General features: G+C 34.0%; 1 protein-coding gene across 7 annotated transcripts in view; it reads left to right on the top strand.

Moving 5' to 3' along the window:
• LOC150108098 (beta-1,4-galactosyltransferase galt-1) overlaps positions 1-19,307 on the top strand; it is a 106,514-nt gene extending 87,207 nt beyond the window's left edge. Inside the window, exons 3-5 of one of the 7 annotated variants that reach the window (XM_090415581.1) lie at positions 6,238-6,326; positions 15,032-15,177; positions 17,231-19,307. In XM_090415581.1, the coding sequence (XP_090271707.1) occupies positions 17,393-18,904 (1,512 nt within the window). In that variant the 5' untranslated portion in view covers positions 6,238-6,326; positions 15,032-15,177; positions 17,231-17,392 and the 3' untranslated portion in view covers positions 18,905-19,307. Of the gene's footprint in view, positions 1-6,237; positions 6,327-14,020; positions 14,091-14,259; positions 14,477-15,031; positions 15,178-17,230 lie in introns of those variants that run through there. The other 6 variants (XM_090415584.1, XM_090415582.1, XM_090415585.1 and 3 more) reach the window with 6 other exon arrangements.
• Positions 19,308-20,388: the final 1,081 nt, after the last annotated feature.

Genomic DNA, 20,388 nt, shown 5'->3' with positions numbered 1-20,388 from the left:
TGGCCTGCGCACAGTCCTGACCTCGACCCCATTGAACACCTGTGGGACGAATTGGAGAGGTGATTGAGGTCCAGAGCAGCACGTCCTCGATCTGTCGCTGAACTTGCTGCAGCTTTGATGGAAGAATGGAGACAAATTCCATCTGATGTCTGTCGCACATTGGTAGTAAGCCTCCCTCAAAGTATGCAGGAGGTGATCAAAGCCAAAGGTGGAAATACCCGATATTAGGATTCGCCTGCTGGTATGAATTGTAAATTGCTAAAGTGTCTGGACAATTATTGGTAGTAGTGTATGCCCAATATCGACTGTACATGATTCAGAAAGCACATGGTATCTTATTCCAAGTGATGAATTCCTACAACTTCATCAGAATTGTTGGTAATTGGTCACTGCTACAAACATTTTTCACCACGTCAAAAAAAAAAAAAAAGAAAAGAAAAAAAAATGCTCAGTGGGATGGGACTGGGTGACTTAAGGAACTTGATAACTTAGCCCATCCACCTATCGTTACAGTCTTTCGTTGTTGTGATCAAGTATGGATCCATGGCTTTATTTGTTCTTCATGTCTTCTTTATATTTTAATTTTCAAGAAATAACATGAAACGAGATTGATCACTCCGTATGAGCTCTCTTCAATCCTGTGGAGGTCAATGCTGTTGTTCTTTCTCCAACCAGAGGGCAATTATTCGATTAGCTGGCGTAGAATTCATTTTTTATGACGGAATTCGAACCTAGTTCCATTTGAATCCACTTCCTCACGATCCCTTTACAAGCCTTCGTCTACCTCTATTAATTCTTTCTGGACGAAGTCTTAATGCTTTGATTAAGACCTTCGTTTGAAGTCAGTCAATTGAAACGGTATTGCCAATTATCGCACATACACTTGAATGTCTGTTGTCGCCCTGATATCATCGCCTATCAATAGCCGGCGAGTGTTTCATATCGTTAGTCGCCGGTTACTGGAAGATTCTCTTTAACATGAGGACGTTTTTAACATAATTCCAACCCAAACTTGTTCATTTAAATATTGTATCAGCATACGCTAATTACGACGCTCATTCTTCATAACAAACAAAAGAAAAATTGAATTAAGATGCTTCTGGTAAAGAATGAATACCAATATTCATTAGAATGACTATTGGGATTGAAACAGACATAAGATTGATACTGGATTAAATCATTTTTAGTTTTCTCTTAACAATCACTTCGTACTAAGTACCATCTCTACTGTCTAACCAGCATAATACAAGTTTGAATCCCGTGGTGGACAGATCATCGCACGGTTGGAGTTACAAGTGGCTCGAAAAGTTCCACGGTGAGTCTCTAAACTGGAGTTTCTCTAATTATCTCTAACTGGAGCTCGCCCATAGAATGTCCGATGAGTTCACATTCTTTTGCGAGTGTGACTGCCATAAAAATTAAATTCACTTGAGTGATTGGCAAACTTATTCTAAAAGGTGGAGATAAACGTAGATTGCAATTGTGAAGATTTCTGTTATGGAGTTCTAGGATAGACTCGTTCTCTAGTCAAGAAACTCATTAAGAAACATTATTTCATTATGTTAGAATGGTGGGTCGTTGTATCAAAGGTGCTATATGCAACAATTTGTTGTTCCAAGTGCAGTATATCATTGCGCTGTTGTTACATCTGGAATTTTAAGTAGTCAGCGGAAAAGTCTGTTGTTGAAGGTCAGGTGATTGAGGCCATCACGCAGGTTTGATCGAAATCCGTACATCACCGCCAAAGCCGTGTGTTCCAGAACGTTAGCTTATCGATAAGTGTTCATCAGATGTTGAACGGAACCCATTTTCCCAAAGATCCTGTGAAAATTCCTGATGCATCTCGTGCACTTATTAATCATCAACAAAGATTTATCGACCCCTAAGTGCGATGCAAGTGTCTAGAGAAAGTTCATTTCCTTAAGGAACTTGGAATAGGTTTCTTATGTTTAGTGAAAGCAAACAATAAACATTAATTATTATTAATGGTTACTCTATTATAGTATACACTATTATACTTAGTATTATACACTTAATTTATTATGCATTTAATTAATAATTTGATTTGACTATTAATGATAATTTATTAATATATAATAGCTAGTAGAAATAATTCACATCACTTAGACGTTATAACAAATGCAACAGATTTTTTTAAGTTTGCTTTCTATCAACTCACAAACAGATTCTAATTTGGAGTATGATATGAAAAATGGGAGATTTTATATGAAAATTAATATGAAATCCTCACAGCGCCAATAACTTTGTATCCTGTTTACCACTTGTTAAACAAACCAACAAATAACAAAAGCAATCCGCATTACGTTTGTCTAATTTTGCTAATTATGTTACAGGATTCCTGAATGTGCAAGTTCAGACGTGTTAGAGCATGTTCAAGCTGTGCCTCCGTTCACGTACACATAAACTTTAAATTCTTAAACTGGGTAATTAATCAATGTGATAACAACTACTAATGTTTTGTGTCCGTTAGCAGCGTCATCAATTGGAAATTCGGATTATCTAATTAAAAAAAAAAAATCGGTAAATAAACTGTGAATCCTAGTTCGAAAGAATAATTAATATTACAATAATGATTTGGGATTAGAAATAAAAAAAAGTAGCAAGATCGAAAAGGAGATGAAGAAACCAAATGAAAATCACAGAATACGAAGGTTACAATAGAATGCGTAAGCAAACAAAATCGGTATACGAAACCTTTCAGCTGTACAAACATCGGTCTACTTTTTGCTTCAATGAATTGTCTTCCTTGGTTGCAATACGCAGAATGTAGCTGTAAAGACAGCTGATCACTTTATTCGTGTTCCATTAGAAATATTAAAGAAATAATAATCGAAATCTATAATCCCAAAATGTATCGCTTCACTCATAAATATGTACTCAATACTCATAATACTAATACCTACTACTAATAATCAATTTTAATCAGTAGGTTTCATTATTATTTTGATTTAATTTAATACTTTCCTGTTGGACTGGTCACAGCGCCACCTGAATAATAACAGTAACAATATATATATATATATATATATATATATATAGTTTTATGAAGAATTAAATGACTAGAACCGAGATTTAAGTAAAAAGGTTTTAATATAAACACACTACTAGTTTCGGCCTGTAACAGCCTTCTTCAGGTGACATTATAAAAGAAAAAACACTAAAAATTAAGGGTTAAAAGACTATGAACAACACAAACAGTCTTTATACATAATTAGCATGAAAACGTTGTAGTTGTATTTGAAGCTGTTCTTTCGTTTGTTGCATTGTTGGGAGAGTGAGTGTTTGCTGCATCACGTGAACGCCAGTACATGATTACAGCTGAATGACTATCTGGGAGGTTGTAGCTTAAATTGTTATTTAGATGAACAGGATTGAAGATGATTTCTCTAGATTCCACAATTTTTCTCTCTATTTCGTCACTGCAACGGAAGATGTTAGTAGATTTTTCCCAGCAGACTTTGTGACTTTGGTTATCATCATTAGGATTAGCCGAGAAAAGGATATGACTTGATAATGCACTCGCTCGCTGTCTCTTGTAAGTAATAAGTAATGTCTCTCGTGTGTTCTTCCATACGCATTTCGACAGATTTGTCTTTCTGCCCGAAATAAGGAATATCGCAGTCACATAATATTTTTTATACACCAGGGTATTTGAGTTGATGATGACAAGGTTTTGGGTGGCTAATTAAGGAACGGATCTTTGGAAGTGGAGTGAACAAGGTTCTGATATTGTATTTTCTTAGAACGTTTGCTAATTTGTGTGAAACAGTACTTATGTAAGGAATAGAAATATTGCCTTTGAATCTATTTGCTTCTTCTGAATGATGTCTAGGCGGATTAAGAAGGAATTTGTCAATGATTTTCTTGGAATATCCATTAACTTCGAAAGAAGTTTTCAGATGGTTTATTTCTGTAAGCAGTTCATTTGGGTCATTTTATAATGTCACCTGAAGAAGGCTGTTACAGGCCGAAAGTAGTGTGTTTATATTAAAACCTTTTTACTTAAATCTCGGTTCTAGTCATTTAATTCTTCATAAAACTATGAATATTAATATAGTTTAAATGACTATAACACCGAGATTAAAAAAGAATAAGATTTAATCTTGAGACACTACTAGTTTCATTGAAAAAATCAACTTCTTCAGGTGTCAAATACAAAGAATTATATAAAAAAATAACAGAAACATTATAAAATAACAACAGATCTAATATTAAAAAAAACTGTAGTACAGTTTAAAAAGGAAAACGTGCTGAAGTTCCAGTTGAAGTTAGCTATACGTGCGTGAGCTATCGCGAGAGCGCCAATACTGGAAGTAGGATTAGTTAGAGATGAGAAAGATTAATACTCATTCCACTTGCTAAAAACAAATTAATCGTCTGCATTTTCATCTGAACAAGCGAAAACTTATTTATAGTAAAGTCTGAATATTTGTATTTTGCTACCATCTAGTAGTTATTAAAGAAATAACAATAATCGAAATCTATAATTCCAAAATGTATCGCGTCACTCATAAATTTGTATTCATAATACTAATACCTACTAATAATAATCAATTTTAATCAGTAGGTTTCTTTATTATTTTGATTTAATTTTCCTGTTGGACTGGTCACAGCGCCACCTGAATAATAACAGTAACAAGAAATATATATATTTATTTATTGTTACTGTATATAAATTTAATATAAATATAAAATTAATATTTAACTGACTAGAACCCCAGAAAGTATTAAAAAAATAAAATAAAATAAATAAATAAATAAATAAAATAGTTAAATATTAATTTTATAAATGTATACATCATCCCGAATCAATCCCGAGTATATATATATATATATATATATATATATATATATACTACCTGCAAAAAACAAATTAATCGTCTGTCTGAATATTTGTATTTTGCTGCCGTCTACAAATGAATGCATGCAATGAATTGTATACTGCAAAACAGTTCTATAAAAGAAACCTTTTGACAAGCCGTTTCACTGGCAACTTTTTGTACTACATTATTGTACAAAGAACTGTTTTATAAAGATTTATCGCAGCAAACTCCAAACTACAAAAGATAATTATATAACATATCGTAACTTCTTTTCCCCCTTTTTACTTTCTTAAGTTTAGAGAAACATTGAAACTGCTAATTTGAATTCATTGTTAGCATACCTTGCTACAAAGAATGTTGTAAATCTTTTAATAACTCTTTTACAACGGTTGCTATTATGACAAATTCTTTCTCCAGAAAATGATTTGGTAAAAGCGCCTTTTTTGAAACGAAACTGTTTTTATATTTAAAGCGTATGTTAATGTTTTCGGTGTGTGCTTTCTTAGAAATGCGCCTCGAGTCTTTTATTTTTGATATTAAGACGCGTTTCGGTAAAAGCAAAGGTTGCCGCTTGTGCTCTGCTAAACGCTAAATGCGAGCGAAACAACTTCCCATATTTGTGTTTCTTGATTTCTTTCAAAGTAAGTGTGTTGACCCTTTCTCTCCTCCCACCCCGATGCTTCATTCCCCGTAGGGAGAGAAGATTACAGCGAGTTCGCACAGGCGGAGAGAAAAATTTAATGTCAGTTTTCAAAAGAAACAGCGGACATGACATTCGCTGCACACAGTACGGAGAACGTTAATTCTGACACCGAAGAACGAACTAGAATTTTTGTTGCTATAGAAAAAAATTAAAAAAAAAAGACTTTTTTTTTTTCTTTTTCCGACGCTTCGATGTGTCCTGATATATAGAGAGTTTGGTTTTGTTTCATTTGTCGGTTTCTTTTATTTTTTTCTCGTTCACGTTTGTTGGAAGCGAAAAAAAAAAAATCGACTTGTGATTAACTTTCTCTCACATTCTAATCCCTCTGGGAGTAACTTGCCAAAAAAATGACTGAATAAGATGTAGTAAAAAAAACTATATTTATCTCATAAAGTCTAGATTGTGTGGGTGTAATTGAATGATTATTTTAAGAAGAGAAATTTCCATTTTTATGAACGATTCTGGAGAAAGTATACACTTTTGTGCGAGTTGATTTCTGAATGGTATGAATAATAAATATTTCTCTTCGAGTTCACTGAAAAGTGCTCGAGATTAAAAAGCGGAAAAATTCTATCTTTAATCAAATTAATGTCACCTTTCAAAGTTTAATCTCTCTCTCTCTCTCTCTCTCTCTCTCTCTCTCTCTCTCTCTCTCTCTCTCTCTCTCTCTCTCTCTCTTTCTATTACTAGATATCCAGTGTCTACTGAGTTCATGAAAGAAATGTTTTTACGACAAGGAAACCAAATTAGGAGATATTTTAAGGCGGTATCGACCACAGGTAATTATTATATACATCAACTTCTTTTCTTTTCTTTTCTTTTTTATTGAAAAGCAGTGTATTAAGTATAAAGGTGTATTAAGAATAAAAGTTTAAAAGAAATTCTAATTTTGAATAATTCTTAGAAACACTTTGAGAAAGAAAAGTTAATTCTAAATAAAGTTCTAAAATAAGTTCATTTATGTTTCAATCTTCATGACCTCGTGAAATGATTCTGTTTTTTTTTTTTTTTTATGAGTAAATATCTCAACTAGAACTAAAACTACTTCCAGTTTAGAAAGAGATAAATAAACAAATCTCTTGATAGCATTTTCTTTACATTCTTCTTCTCGCATATAGTTTCGCATTTCTTCGAAATACAGTTCATCGAATAACAAATAGTAAAAAAAGCAATTCATCGAACAACTGATCGAAAATTCAGTTCATCGGACAATAACTGATCGAATAGACACTTTTTCGATCAGTTATTGTTTGATGATCCGGCAATCGACAAACCAGTTGATTTGATCGAAATTTGGTTCCGAGTTTAATAATAATAATAATAATAATAATAATAATAATAATAATAATAATAATAAACCTTTCATCGTTGTAGTTGCTAAATTTCTGGTTGCAAAGGCATTTAAACTTTTAATTAACATAATCTCAATGTATGCATCTGTTTTGTGGTTATAGGACAAACAAATCATAAAAACTAATAAAAAAAAGAAGGAAAAAAAAACAGAAGAGGAAGAAAGAAAGAAAGAGAAAATAAAGCTATGGTCAAAATGCACAATTACAACTGAAATGCAAAATTACAACTGAAAATATTTAATAACTTCTGTGGGTGATTATAAATTAATAATTTGTCGACTGAAAGTGCAACAGTAAAGATATGTGATCGAGAAATATGAATGAAAATTTTAATAATAATACCATTATACATAATATAATATAATATAATATAATATAATATAATATAATATAATATAATATAATATAATATAATATAATATAATATAATATAATATAATATAATATAATATAATATAATATAATGGTATTAGTTTATATATACATATATAATTCTAGTGATTGGTTAAATAGTGATTTTTATGCAAGTACTTTTCCGTTTAACATTGACTGTCAAGGTAAGTTAAATATTGCCGCTACCCGATGAAACAGAACACACACGAGCGTGTGTGTTCTGCTTCATCTAATTTGGAATATCATTCTATAAGAATAATATTCCAAATTAGTTACTTTTAAAAATCCCCATGTTATCTGCATCGTAAGTAATTTTATATACTTTTAACGAAAAGGTTAAAATAACATTCGCAATGAAACAAGTGTTTGGGTGAATTATGCTAATTTTAAAATCGGAATGTTTCTTAAAATTAGCATAATTCACCCAAACACTTGTTTTATTCCGATTATTATACTAATTTTAAAATCGTAATGTTTCTTATTTTTATAATTATTATATCACACCTCTAGGGAGTCCAAAGACTCATCGAGGGAGGGCATCAACTCTACAACTCATTGTCTCACTACTGCACCAACCTTCATCATCTAACACCAACGCCATCTACTGTCGACTACCACCACTAGTGCTTTCGCAGACAATCATAAACATCCATGCCCACGGCGGGATTCGAACCCGCAGCCTTTTGGCTGGAGAGCGGATACGCTAACCACTCGGCCATCCAGACCGGCAAAAGACCTCGCTATCCACACCCAAGACCGGCTAACTTGGCTATGACTGAGGAAGATCCTTAAGCTTCTGACGTCGAACAGGAATCGAACCTCGGACACTCCTTCCCCAGGCATATGGTTGTGAAGCGCAAAGTCACTCGGCTAACCGCGCAGACAATATATTTATAATAACTTACAAAAATCTATAGAATATGTAAAATCAAATGAGATACTCATAATGATGGGTGACTTGAATTCAAAGATTGGAGAAGGGGAAGAAAATCCAGTTATTGGAAAATTTGGACTAGGCGACAGAAATGAAAGAGGTGAGAGATTGATACAATCCTGCATCCAAAAAAAACTTGCGCATAATGAATACTTTATTTCAACATCCAAAGCGCAGACTGTATGCTTGGACAAACCCAGATAACTCTATAAGAAACCAAATAGATTTCATAATGATAAATAATAGTTACAAAAATAATATAACCAACATAAAAACATGCCAAGATGCTGATATAGGTTCAGACCATAACTCTGTTGTGTCTACTTTAAAAATTAAACTTAAAAACATTTCTAAAAACAATCATACTGAAAGACTTCACTTCACAGCTCTGAATATACCTGACAACATAATGGTGTTTAACTCAGAAATTAGGAAGAAATTAGATCATGTAGGATATAAAACAGAAGACAATATACTTTGTAACACAGAGGAAATTGAAAACAGGTGGTCAAATTTTAGAAGTGCAATATATAAGACAGATAACGAGGTTATTCCAAAAATTAAATACAATAAGAAAAAACCCTGGATGACTGAATCAATACTAGAACTTATGGATGAAAGACGAAAAAAGAAAAGTACACAACAGTATAGAATACTCAGTAAAATTATAAAAAATGAATGCAGGAAGGCTAAAGACAAGTGGCTAAATGAAAAATGTAAAGAAATAGAGGAAGTGGACAAGAAACACAATAGCAAAGAAATGCATAAATCAATCCAAGCCCTGATAAATAAAAAGAAAAATTTCAACCATAATCCTTGTATAAAAGATCAAAATGGAAAAATGCTACTAGAGACACAAGATATCATAAAAAGATGGAAAGAATATGGAAAAGAACTGTTTGACTCTGATCGCACAGACGCACCAGATATACAAAATATGGATGGTGAACCAATTACATATGAAGAAATAGAATACGCTGCAAGTCAAATGAAAACAGGTAAAACACCAGGCCCTGATCAGATCCCTATCGAATTGTTAAAGAAAGTAAATGAGAACACACTTAATGACCTAAAGGTTACTTTTAATAACATCTATGATACAGGATACATCCCTGATGATCTAAGAAAATCCATCTTTGTCACTATTCCCAAATTTCCAAGAACTTTTGAATGTTTAGAATATAGACTAAGAAGTTTAACGAGCCATTTTACAAAATTACTACTGAGAATAATCCTAGAAAGAATAAAAGACACTTTGTCAGTAGAAATGGAAGACACTCAATCAGGTTTTCAAAAAGACAAAGGTACAAGAGAAGGAATCTTCAATTCGTAAACATTATGTGAAAGAAGCCTTGACAACCAGAAAAGCATATAGCTTTGTTTTATTGATTACACCAAAGCATTTGATTCAATAGATCACAAGAAATTAATACATAGCCTACAGAATAATAGGTTAAAAGGAAAAGATCTACGTATAATTACAAATATATACTGGAATCAAATGGCCTCAATAAGATATAAAAATACATATTCTGGCAACTTTGAAATCAAAAAAGAGTAAAGCAAGGATATATCTTATCATCCTTACTGTACAATATATATATATATATATATATATATATATATTGTACAGTAAGGATGATAAGATACTAGAACTGAAGGGTGTAAACGTCGGAGGTAGGAACTTCAACAACTTCAGGTATGCAGATGACACAGCTCTTATAGCTGAATCTGAAGATGATGATAGCTATTACGCACAGAAATTTACAACAGAAGCTTAGACACGGGACTAATTATTAACCTAAAGAAAACAAAGTGCATGATTATATCAAAAGAACCGATAAATAAGAAACGAAACATAACTCTTAATAAAAAGAAAATTGAACAGGTTCAGTGTTTTATATATTTGGGACAAATGTTTACAGATGGAGGAAATTCCCTTGAAGAAATAAAAAGAAGAATAGCGATAGCAAGAAAAGCCTTTATTGATATGAAAACTGTTCTAACATCCAGAGACATTAACATAGACACGACAAAGATTAATAAAATGCTGTATCTGGTCAAGCCTTCTCAACAACAGTGAAACTTGGATTCTAAATAAAGAAGCAGAGAAAAAATTAGAAGCTTTCGAAATGTGGACCATCAGAAGAATTTTGATGGACAGAGAAAATGAAAAAGGAGATGTTTTAAAGAAAGCAAAAATGAAAAGAACATTAATGAAAATAATTAAAGAACGAAAACTTAAATATTTTGGACATCTAACTAGACAAGAAGGCATTCAAAAATTAATATTAGAAGGGAAATTGGATGGAAAAAAGAGAGAGGGGTAGACCCAGGAGTATGTGGTTCAAAGACATTAAGGACTGGACTGGCTTGAATTACCATAAATGTTCCAGAGCAGCAAAAGAAAGAAAAAGGTTCCGTGACATGGTTGCCAGCCTCCTTTTAGGGGATGACACTTGAAGAAGAATGTTTCTTAAGTATTACAGGGGAAAGAGTTCCCCAGAGAATTCTCTTCAAAAGCAATCTCCTGATGTGGACTTTCCTCTGTGTGCGCTCTCACCAGAATCTTCTCAGTTATATTAATGAGTTGTTATTTAAAAAAAACGTTTAAGCACACTAAACACCTAATATTGTGAATAATACATGTAATACATATTCAAGAGGGGATAGACCATTTTTTTTAAAAAAACTCTGGCATTTTTGTAATCTAAATTTAATTTAATTGAGCCCTAATGTTTCTTTAATTATTTTCATATCTTTCATGATGGTATTTCCTTCTTATTCTATTCAAAACATGGCTTGATAGAACTACATTCTTTTCAGTCATGCAATTCTGTTAATGTAAACATAACATGTATTGTGAGTGGTAGTTTCAATACCTTCACACTATTGACATCTGCTGAAGTGTTCTTAAACTGACATTTAAAATCAACCCCTCAAACTCAGATATAGGAATGAACACCATACCTCATTTACCCTGGATTAGTAAACAGTTTTGCCGCTTCGTTCCTTGCCATGCTCTACTGAGATTAGTTTAATTTCTATAAAAATATATTGCACTATCTACAATTCATTTTTAATGCTAATCCCAGGAAAGGCTGTAAATATGTAATACATTCGTACGGTGAGTGGGCTGTTTTTTTTTATTATTAACTTTGTTTATTTTTATAGAAACTTTGCTCCAGTGATCAAACATAGAACCTTTTTCAAGCCATTTCAATCCTCCAATAAACGCTTCGGTGGCCTGTTATCGGGGAGATGAATTTCACCTCCCACCAAAAGATAATCACAAAGACCCACGGTGGGATTCAAACCCGCAGCCTTTTGGTGGAGACTAACCACTCGGTCCACCAGATTCCATTTAAATTCATTGCTTTTTCCTTTAATCCGAAAGCTAAATACCTAAGATGCTTCATAATGCTAATCGAGTGCCTTTCTTCCACAACCTCTGTCTCCTTAGGAAAATTCACACTCTCTTGGCAATAATCCCCCCCCCCCCACACACACACACACAAACACATAAACATCTATCGATTCTTGATTCCCTACCATTAGTGTATCATCACCAGCATAATTAGTTTAAGTAGTAATACCACTCGGGATCAAAATTCGTGTTAATAACCGTATTCTTTACGCTTTTATCAAAAACATTTCTCCAGTAAAAGAGAAAACGGAGCAAGATTCATAGCATACCTTGCTTCTTCCTACTTCAAGGCTATTGGCGATTACTTGAAAATGCGCCTTTACGTGCATTTTGAATTATCTTTTGCATCATTTAACCGAGATTGCATTCTCTCCAAAAGATAATAGTGTGAGACATTTTTTATTTCAATCACCTGTGGTAATTATCAAAGATACACTTTCTTTTTTTCCCCACTGATATTATATTTCTCGGTGGTACTTAAGTTTAATTGTGTAAGAACACCCAGAATTCGCGCATATTTGAGTAACTTGGAATTAATTTTTTCATTAGTTTTTGTAGTCTGCCATTTATCATCCTTGCTAATAAGTTAGGGTCGATATTTGTAAGCGTAATCAGCCTCCAGTTACCTAGCGTGTCATCACAATTTCCGTTTACATAAAAGTAATAACTGAGTTTAAAAAAAATGATTTTTTTTTATTTTACTCTTGTATCATGCTACTTTTCTCGACATTTATTCTGTTGCCTGTTCTGGCCTACGTACTTTTTTATTCTTACCCTGCTTTATTGCTGCAAAGGTCTTCGAACCTTGAACAATTTGTTTCTAACTTAATGCTAAATTTTGCAGGTTGTCTTTTGTAATATTTTTCAAACCGTGTGTCAATATTGGCTGTGTTTGATTATGTGTTTTATTGTTAACATTAGCTCTTCCCTTTTTTATTCGCGTTTCTTTTCTGTTGGCATTTTTTTGACTTTGATAAAATGTTGTTGGTGTTACATTTCCATATCTTTCAAGCTACAGTTTTAGTTCTATTTTTCAAGTGCTATTTTTATTCTAGGGCAACCAATGAATTGCGAAAATATCTTTTCCCTTCCTTTATTCATTATTCTTGGGATCTCGAGTATTTTATGTGTCCAAGAATTTTTGTCTGTTATTCGCATCTAATTCATATCCGTCCATCCACTTCCATTTCTCTCGTCCGTAAGACACAGATGAGTCCCCTAATTAGGGGTTTTAAGCAATTTAATCCAACCGGCTTGTCAATCTTCTGTTGTATCCAGGAAGAGCGATATTTTAGGTATTTCTTGGCTTTTTTTAGCTATTATTTCAGTAAAACTCCCATGTTTTATTTTATGTATTTTACGGGAACCGAACCCAGGCTTTAATTTATATAGAATTCTTGATAGAACTCCCGATGTTTTGTATTTCTAATGGATTGTTTATAATCTTGTCAAGTTCCTAGTTAACGCGTCGATGAAAAAGGAAGTTTCCAAATTCCCCTTTTGTATCCTCGATATAACTGAAACCAAGAAGACTATTTTTTGGTTCTATTCTCCGTAATATTTAATTCCTCGTATTTTAGTTTAATGTATGACTGAAGCTGAGCTCTTCTACCAGTAGTACTTCGGTGATTTTCTTACATATAAACAAGAATACCGTAAGAATACTTATCTGTTGTATAAATTTAGTTTTGCTTTTTTTTTTAAAAACAAAATGTATTTCCAATTTTCTTCATTACTACGAACCTTTCTTATTAATTAAGGAAATTATGAACTGCATAGTTCAGCTATGAAATATTTCGCAGCTGAACTATGCAGTTCCTTCCCATTGATCGATAAATATACTTTCGGTATGTTTTCTGCTGTTGTTCCTCTCTTTCTTTTTCTTCTGCCTTCCCCTCGCCTTCTTTTGCCGTCGTTGTTACTTTCGTCGCCAACCCTCTTAGTGCTGGTAGAGAATAACATCCATCAAACTCATGAATTCTCGGAAACGTTCCATAAGAATAATATTTATCTTATACTCATTCGATCCTCGTGTTTCACATTTCTGAGTATACGTCAAGGTCAGTTGAACATCAACAACTCTTTCCTAGTTGCGTGTGCAGACGCTAATAAAACATTCAACCCTTCTGGAATCAAATAGGCTGCAGCACACATGAAAATATCTATGAGAGAGCGTATAGGACGCAAGCGAAACCTCCCTCTATAGAAAAGTAAAGTGAGAAAAGACTTTTGCGGGAGATTATGTATTAACCAGATTGCCCTTTAAAGAAGCAAAGAAGAATGCACTGAATATAGACTTACTTTTAACCTAATATAAGTAGATGACAGATGCTACATTGGGAGAGGAAGAGGTGAAATACAATCTGAAAAAGAACTGCTGCCAGTTCAGGGTCCTTCTGATGAAAGACTAGAAGAGACATGCATTAAGCTGTTCTTGGTAAGTGAGAGGTGTGTTCATTGGTCAACTATGGAGTTGGAGAAGACAATGCCGGGGGGGGGTCAGCCTTGTCGTTAGATACTAATACAATGGTATAATGTGAAGAAGAGGGTGGAAATAAAAAAAAGGACAAAAATCGATTATATAACTTTGGCGAGAAAATGAGGCAAGTTTTTATCACGTGGTTCTTTTAAAGTCTGATTTGAATTTGGTGTGGTTCGGAGATTCGCCTCTTTGGGCAGTTAACTAAATCATAAGCCCTTCATCCTATCTACTAATACCAAGTCGTTCAAGAATGCAATCAAATATCTTCATTGCGAGTATGGAGATTATAAATAAACAAGTTATTTGGTTATTTCTGAGAGAACTAAAATATATTGTTATTGGTAAGTTGTATAAAAGTAGTGTGCATTACATTTCCTCTGTCTCAAATAAACTAATAAAAACAAAACATTTTTATAGAAATAGAGAGAAAAATATTAATGCTATGTACAAAAAATCATCAAACCTTTCATTGGTTTAAATTTTCTACGTTAGATATTACATAAATGAAGTTTGATTTCTGTATAAGTTTATGTAGACTAAATGGAAACTCTTAATTATAACCCAAGAAAAAGGTACAGCAGATGTTTGCACAGTTGAAGCAAACATTTCTGTTGCGATTTTATACTAAACTTTATAATGAGATTTTCCTTAATTGCATTCCTGTTGGAGGAGAATCCTTCCTTGTTTGTGTGTGTGTGTGTGTGTGTGTGTGTGAGTGAGTGAGTAAGAGACAGACGGATTTTGGTTCAAGTAGCATAAAAACCGAAATATTTTGACGCAGTAGTAAGTGAGATCAATCCCTTGTTTATCCTGAAGTAAACTAAAGCACGTAATTTGTTAAAGAAAGCCCAATCTTGCTCATGAAATTACATTCATGATATTTTTGCTTATTCTAGGATACAAACGCTGATTAGGCGAAAATTGTTCTTTGAAATCCCTAATAATGAAGAATACTATGCGTATTCAGTGCAGGGAATGGGAGGATATATTGAAGCAAAGCAACATAAGTAAAGCTAGCCTCTCCTGTTGGCATCAAATCACTGTAAGTGGTTTTGTAATTCAGGTGAAAATTCTTTCTCCTGTGGTTCTCCTTTTTTTTTTTTTGGAAGGCGGGGTTCTCAATGTCGTCTTTACTTTATATCAGAAAATGTGTTGCAAAGACACACCCCATTGCAGAGCCTAATCACAAGGAAAAAATGAGTTAACATGCGCTTAGCAGATTTCATTGAACATATGTGCAGAATGAAGTAAACAATAATAAAAAAAAAAAATGAAGATAGAGAGAATTATTACCAGTTAAATCTAGAATTTTCTAAAATATGACTATATTAAAAATAAATAAAAGTCAACTCAGTGTACGGTAGAAAGCTGTGCAGTTATTTCCTCTTACCAGATGTTTCGGGAGTCAGCTACTTAATCTTTGGCTTCTCTTCAAAGTTTCTGGAGCATGCTACTGACTAATTGCACCAATCATAAGCTTTCCCACGCTTGATTAATGTTTCTTCCGAATTCCAGATGATTTCGTCCGATTCAAGTACTGCATTAAGGTAGTAGCGGAAGCAAATTAGACTTTTCCCCGAACATTTTATTTGCGATCTTTAATTAATATCGAAGTAGATAGAAACAGCTAATTTTATTAATAGCTCGAACAGAATCTAGGCAGCACAGCTTCATCTATCATCAAGGATGGTGTTTTCGGTGTTTATCAATGTCTAAAAATAGGCACTGCACAAACTCCAATACGAAATTATGATTCCAGATGTCATTATCGGCATCTTTCTTTGCATGTCGTTAGGTCTATACACGAAATTTGCACAAGTGACACATCATTTATTCATTTTGTCATTCTTGATATGTCTTGGAGTAGCGCTGATATTGTGACTGTCTTTCTACAGCAGCATGTAATAAATGCGTAACTATTATTTGTACTTCTCTGGAACGACCAATGTGGGTTTGCTCATTTTTAATGAACAAATACGGTCTAGTAACTGGCATAGTAACTAGTGATGTAGAAAGGCGAAGGTAATGTGGAAAGTTGTCACTTAAGTCAAAACACGATTAAAGTTAATATGGAATCATATTTTAACTCTCAACCGTTCTTCAATGACATTCAACACTGCTTGTTAAATTATACTATGTTTATTTCACACTTTTTCGTTTTACTCTTTGCATTTATTCATCCTGCACCACTACAACATGACATTGAGCGTGGGCATTAACCCGTTTACGAGTAAACAATCGTGAATGTTGTTCTTGAATGAATTGATTGTCAATTGTTAGCAACATAAATATACCCTTTTAAGTTTAAATTATTTCGGGAGGAATGATAAATGAAATAAACGTCATTGTACCCCTTTCCAATTATTTATTCGATCATATTCTTCCAAAAATTTTGAACTAGCACTGTAATGTCCGTCTACAATATTTACTAACTTTATTCTAACGGTGAATTTTCTTTAAAAAAAAAATGCAAAATATGAAAAAAGTTGTGTTTCAGGTGTTCCATTACTTTTATTTTCCTCGACGTTGGAATTATGTAAAAAGCAGAAGGTAATACAACATTTAACATCGATCGATGTGGCGCATGTGGTTAGGTCGTTGCTTTCCGTTTACGTGCCATGAAATATTAAAATGAGCTGTCGATGCTTTCGTAACGTAGTCGAAGCTCTCCTAAAATAGTTCCTCGTTGCTCATTCGCTGGCCATTGGCCTTGTTCAGAGTAGGAACTGAATATGACATATGCGAGTGACGGGAAACGTTTCCATTTTAAATACTTAAAGGGTTATTGCTGTGGACATTGGCTGTGACCGGTGCAAATTGTGTCTTGTGACCAATTGCGAGGAAGAGACGGGAAAATCAAACGATTTTTTTAATAACTGAAATTATCTTATAATGCCTGAAACGGGATGGGTTTCAGCAATTAAATTATACTTGACAAGATTTCTTTATTATTTTTTTCTATTACTTTTATTACTTCAATATTTTAATATGATAATAATTCGTTAATATTAAATAGAATGTGAATTTTACAGATTTTTACAGTGATTTTTACCATAATGCAGAATTATTCTACTAACATGGTTTCTCTTTTACAGCGCCATCTATTGCCAGAGAGTGGAAAGAATGAAAATTTCCCTAAAAAAGAAGCATGGAGCATGGAATGGCAATCTGGTGTTTTATAAAGAAAGATATAGGCAAGGAGGTATCAGGGTTGTCCACAGCAGTTTGGTGACCCTAAATGTAGACAGCCAATAATAATGCGGAGACGCTACCGTTTGAATCGAATGGCTGCTCTTAAAAGGAACAGCGAACGTAAGGACAAATCCTTTTATATTGTCATCGTGTTTCTGGCGTTGTTCGTCTTCATGTTACTCCTGGAGGTATTTTACGTGGAAGAAACCCGAAGAAAAGAGGAAAATCTACTGCGCATGTTCAGTATGACAATGAACACCGATAGTCCACGGGACCAACCCATCGAACTACCCCCAAGAGTAGCCAGAGAGTTAGCCAGGATATTACCAGAAGCGGAAGTAGAAGACGGAATTTACACGCCTCGTTCGCCAACCCCGGCTGTCCCCGAAGAATCTAAATACGTTGCGCTGACACAGCCCGATCATTGGCAAACGGTCAGAGGAACAAAAGATAAATTCTACGTTTTTTCCGCTTATTACGAAGAACGCAAAGGTCGATTTGTACGCGTTATTGCAGCGGCCCGCACTCGTATGGCTGACAAAGTGGTTTGTAAATTTTGGTTCCGAGACAGCAAGCAAGTGGTGTCCGTTTTTGGCGTCAACAAACTCATCAGGGAGAACTGGAACCTCAAATACAGTGCCTACTTTATCATGTGTCCTATCAAGGTGAATGGTCCTGCTGTGCCCGAAGAGGTGTCGATAGTGAGGCCAGGTGATCGCACTGCATCCAACCGACTTATGGTTCATCACTACCGTAAGGATCACAAGTCAGATCCCAAAGGAGTAGCCGTGTGTGTTAAGCCTTTACATTACGATTACAACAAGGTGGTCAACCTGGTAGAATTCGTCGAACTCAATCGGATTCTTGGAGTACATCATTTCATCTTTTATAATCACACCATAGGTCAGGATGCCAACTGTATCCTCGGCAGCTATATCCAAGAGGGAATGGTGACCTTGTTACCATGGCAACTCAACATTCTATCTCAGAAAGAGATTAGGACCGAAGGACTGTTTGCGGCGCTCAATGACTGTTTGTATAGAACGATGTTCAGGTTTCGTTTTGTGCTAATGATTGATCTGGACGAGTTTATCATACCTTACATGAATCAAACCCTAACTGGCATGCTGGATGTACTGATGAAAAAAAATCCTGACCGCACTGGAGCCTATTCATTTCAGAATGCATTTTTCTATCTTCAATGGCCCAACGACACGGCTTCCAAAGATTTACCATTCTCTCTTTTAACACTGCAAAAAACTAGAAGAAAGAGCAAACTGCACGCACACAAACAGAGGTCAAAATGTATCGTTCTTCCTGAGAGGGTTGTCGAAATGGGCAATCATTTTGTATGGGAGTTTCTACCTGGGAAAACAATGTATAACATACCGCCAGATATAGGTTTTCTTCACCATTATCGGGTATGTGAATTCGGGGGTAATGATTGCATCAACACCACCCACGTCGTGGACAGGAGGGTTTATCAGTGGAGAGATCCTTTGGTTAAAGGGGTGAGTACACAAATTCGCGACATGGCTCCTTTATGCAGTTTTTCTAGTGGTCTATTGAATCGTTGATCATAAACAAGATGGCGGAAGATAGTTGAGTTATGTGCCCATCGCAGAGTTGTTGAAATAAAGTTTTGCAATTGCTTCCTATTTATTGAGCCACGGTATCCAGTAAGGCTTCGTTGGTGGAAACATATCTGGTAACCTCCGATCTTTTATTGTTCGCGGGAGGAATTTCCATATAAAAAAATTCCACTTTTTTAAATGTATTTCTATTACATTTAGGTGGAGGGGACCACAGAAATTTTATTATCATGGTGAGTTTCGTTGAAATTGAATTACGATATTTTACCGCTCATTTCTTTTGGATAAGCAAAGAGCGTTCCACTGACATCAGGATATTTGACATGTGAATTGTCTAATTTTTAGAATGGAAATGTTTTTGTGCTAAAATAAAACAGGTTAAATAAATGTCTCTTTTTTTTGTCTTTCAATGCTAAACACATTTCTATTTAACGACACTCGTAACAACTGCAAACAAAATGTTTCCAATCAGGACCGGTAGATGGCATAAGATCAACAACACGTATTACTGCCTGCGTTGATTTTTGCGAGATAGCTTTACATTTCATTTCTTTTTTAGTTGGCAAAGTATTTTTATTTCGATAAATGTTTCGAAAATCAAAACGAATTTTAACTCTGATGTTTACAATTTTTTTATATTTTTATTGACTTTTGAAAACAAAAAAACATTTCACGTTTTATACCATTTTTGAAATAGCCTATTTATTTCGAAAATGGACAAGAAACATTGAAACCACACTGCTTCTGTTTTTGCCTGTTCGTGTATACTCACATATCACGTGACTTGCTTTATGTGCTCTACCTCTCTTGGGCATTATATTATATTCCAAGTTTTACAATCTAAGATACTTCTCGGGATTAAAAACTCAGCAAAGACCTCTAAATAGAAAAAGGAACCCGATGTCAAGCAGACGTACGTCTACAGCCTTTTAAAATTCTGCGCCTCTCCTGAGCTTGATGGAGATGTGTTGAATTTCTCAAACATCTTAGCATAAAAACTTCAGATTTTATTTTCTTACTACGAGGGCAACACTCTCTTAACGGCCGCATGTCCGTTATCTGTCATGTGCTACAGTTTAGAATCTTTTCTTTATGGTTAAAGTTCACACATATTTAACTGAAGACTTTGATTTATAAAAGAAAGGAAAAAAAACTGCAAGTATTTAAATAAAAACAAAATAAATGATTTTATTTAAAAATTAACAGTTTATTTAAAACTAAAAGAGAAACATCGTTTAAATGTAATATTTTTTATAATTTTTTTTTTTAATTACAGCGTTTTATTATAGCCCTGTTTTCATAAGCACTCATTAATGCTATTATATATAATAAGCAAGCATTGGGAGTAAACAGATTCCACAGATTATATTAAATGGTCGAAATGTGCAAGAAATTTTAACACCAGGGGGAGCAGTGATAATCTTGCTGAGATTCTAAATGGAATGTCTTCAATTGCGTCCGAGGGCTTT

Source organism: Typopeltis vanoorti, chromosome 3 (assembly GCF_054136105.1).
Source record: "Typopeltis vanoorti isolate ZY-2024b chromosome 3, IOZ_Tvanoo_1.0, whole genome shotgun sequence".
NCBI lineage: Eukaryota > Metazoa > Arthropoda > Arachnida > Uropygi > Thelyphonidae > Typopeltis > Typopeltis vanoorti.
This window is presented reverse-complemented; position numbering and strand designations above follow the sequence as displayed.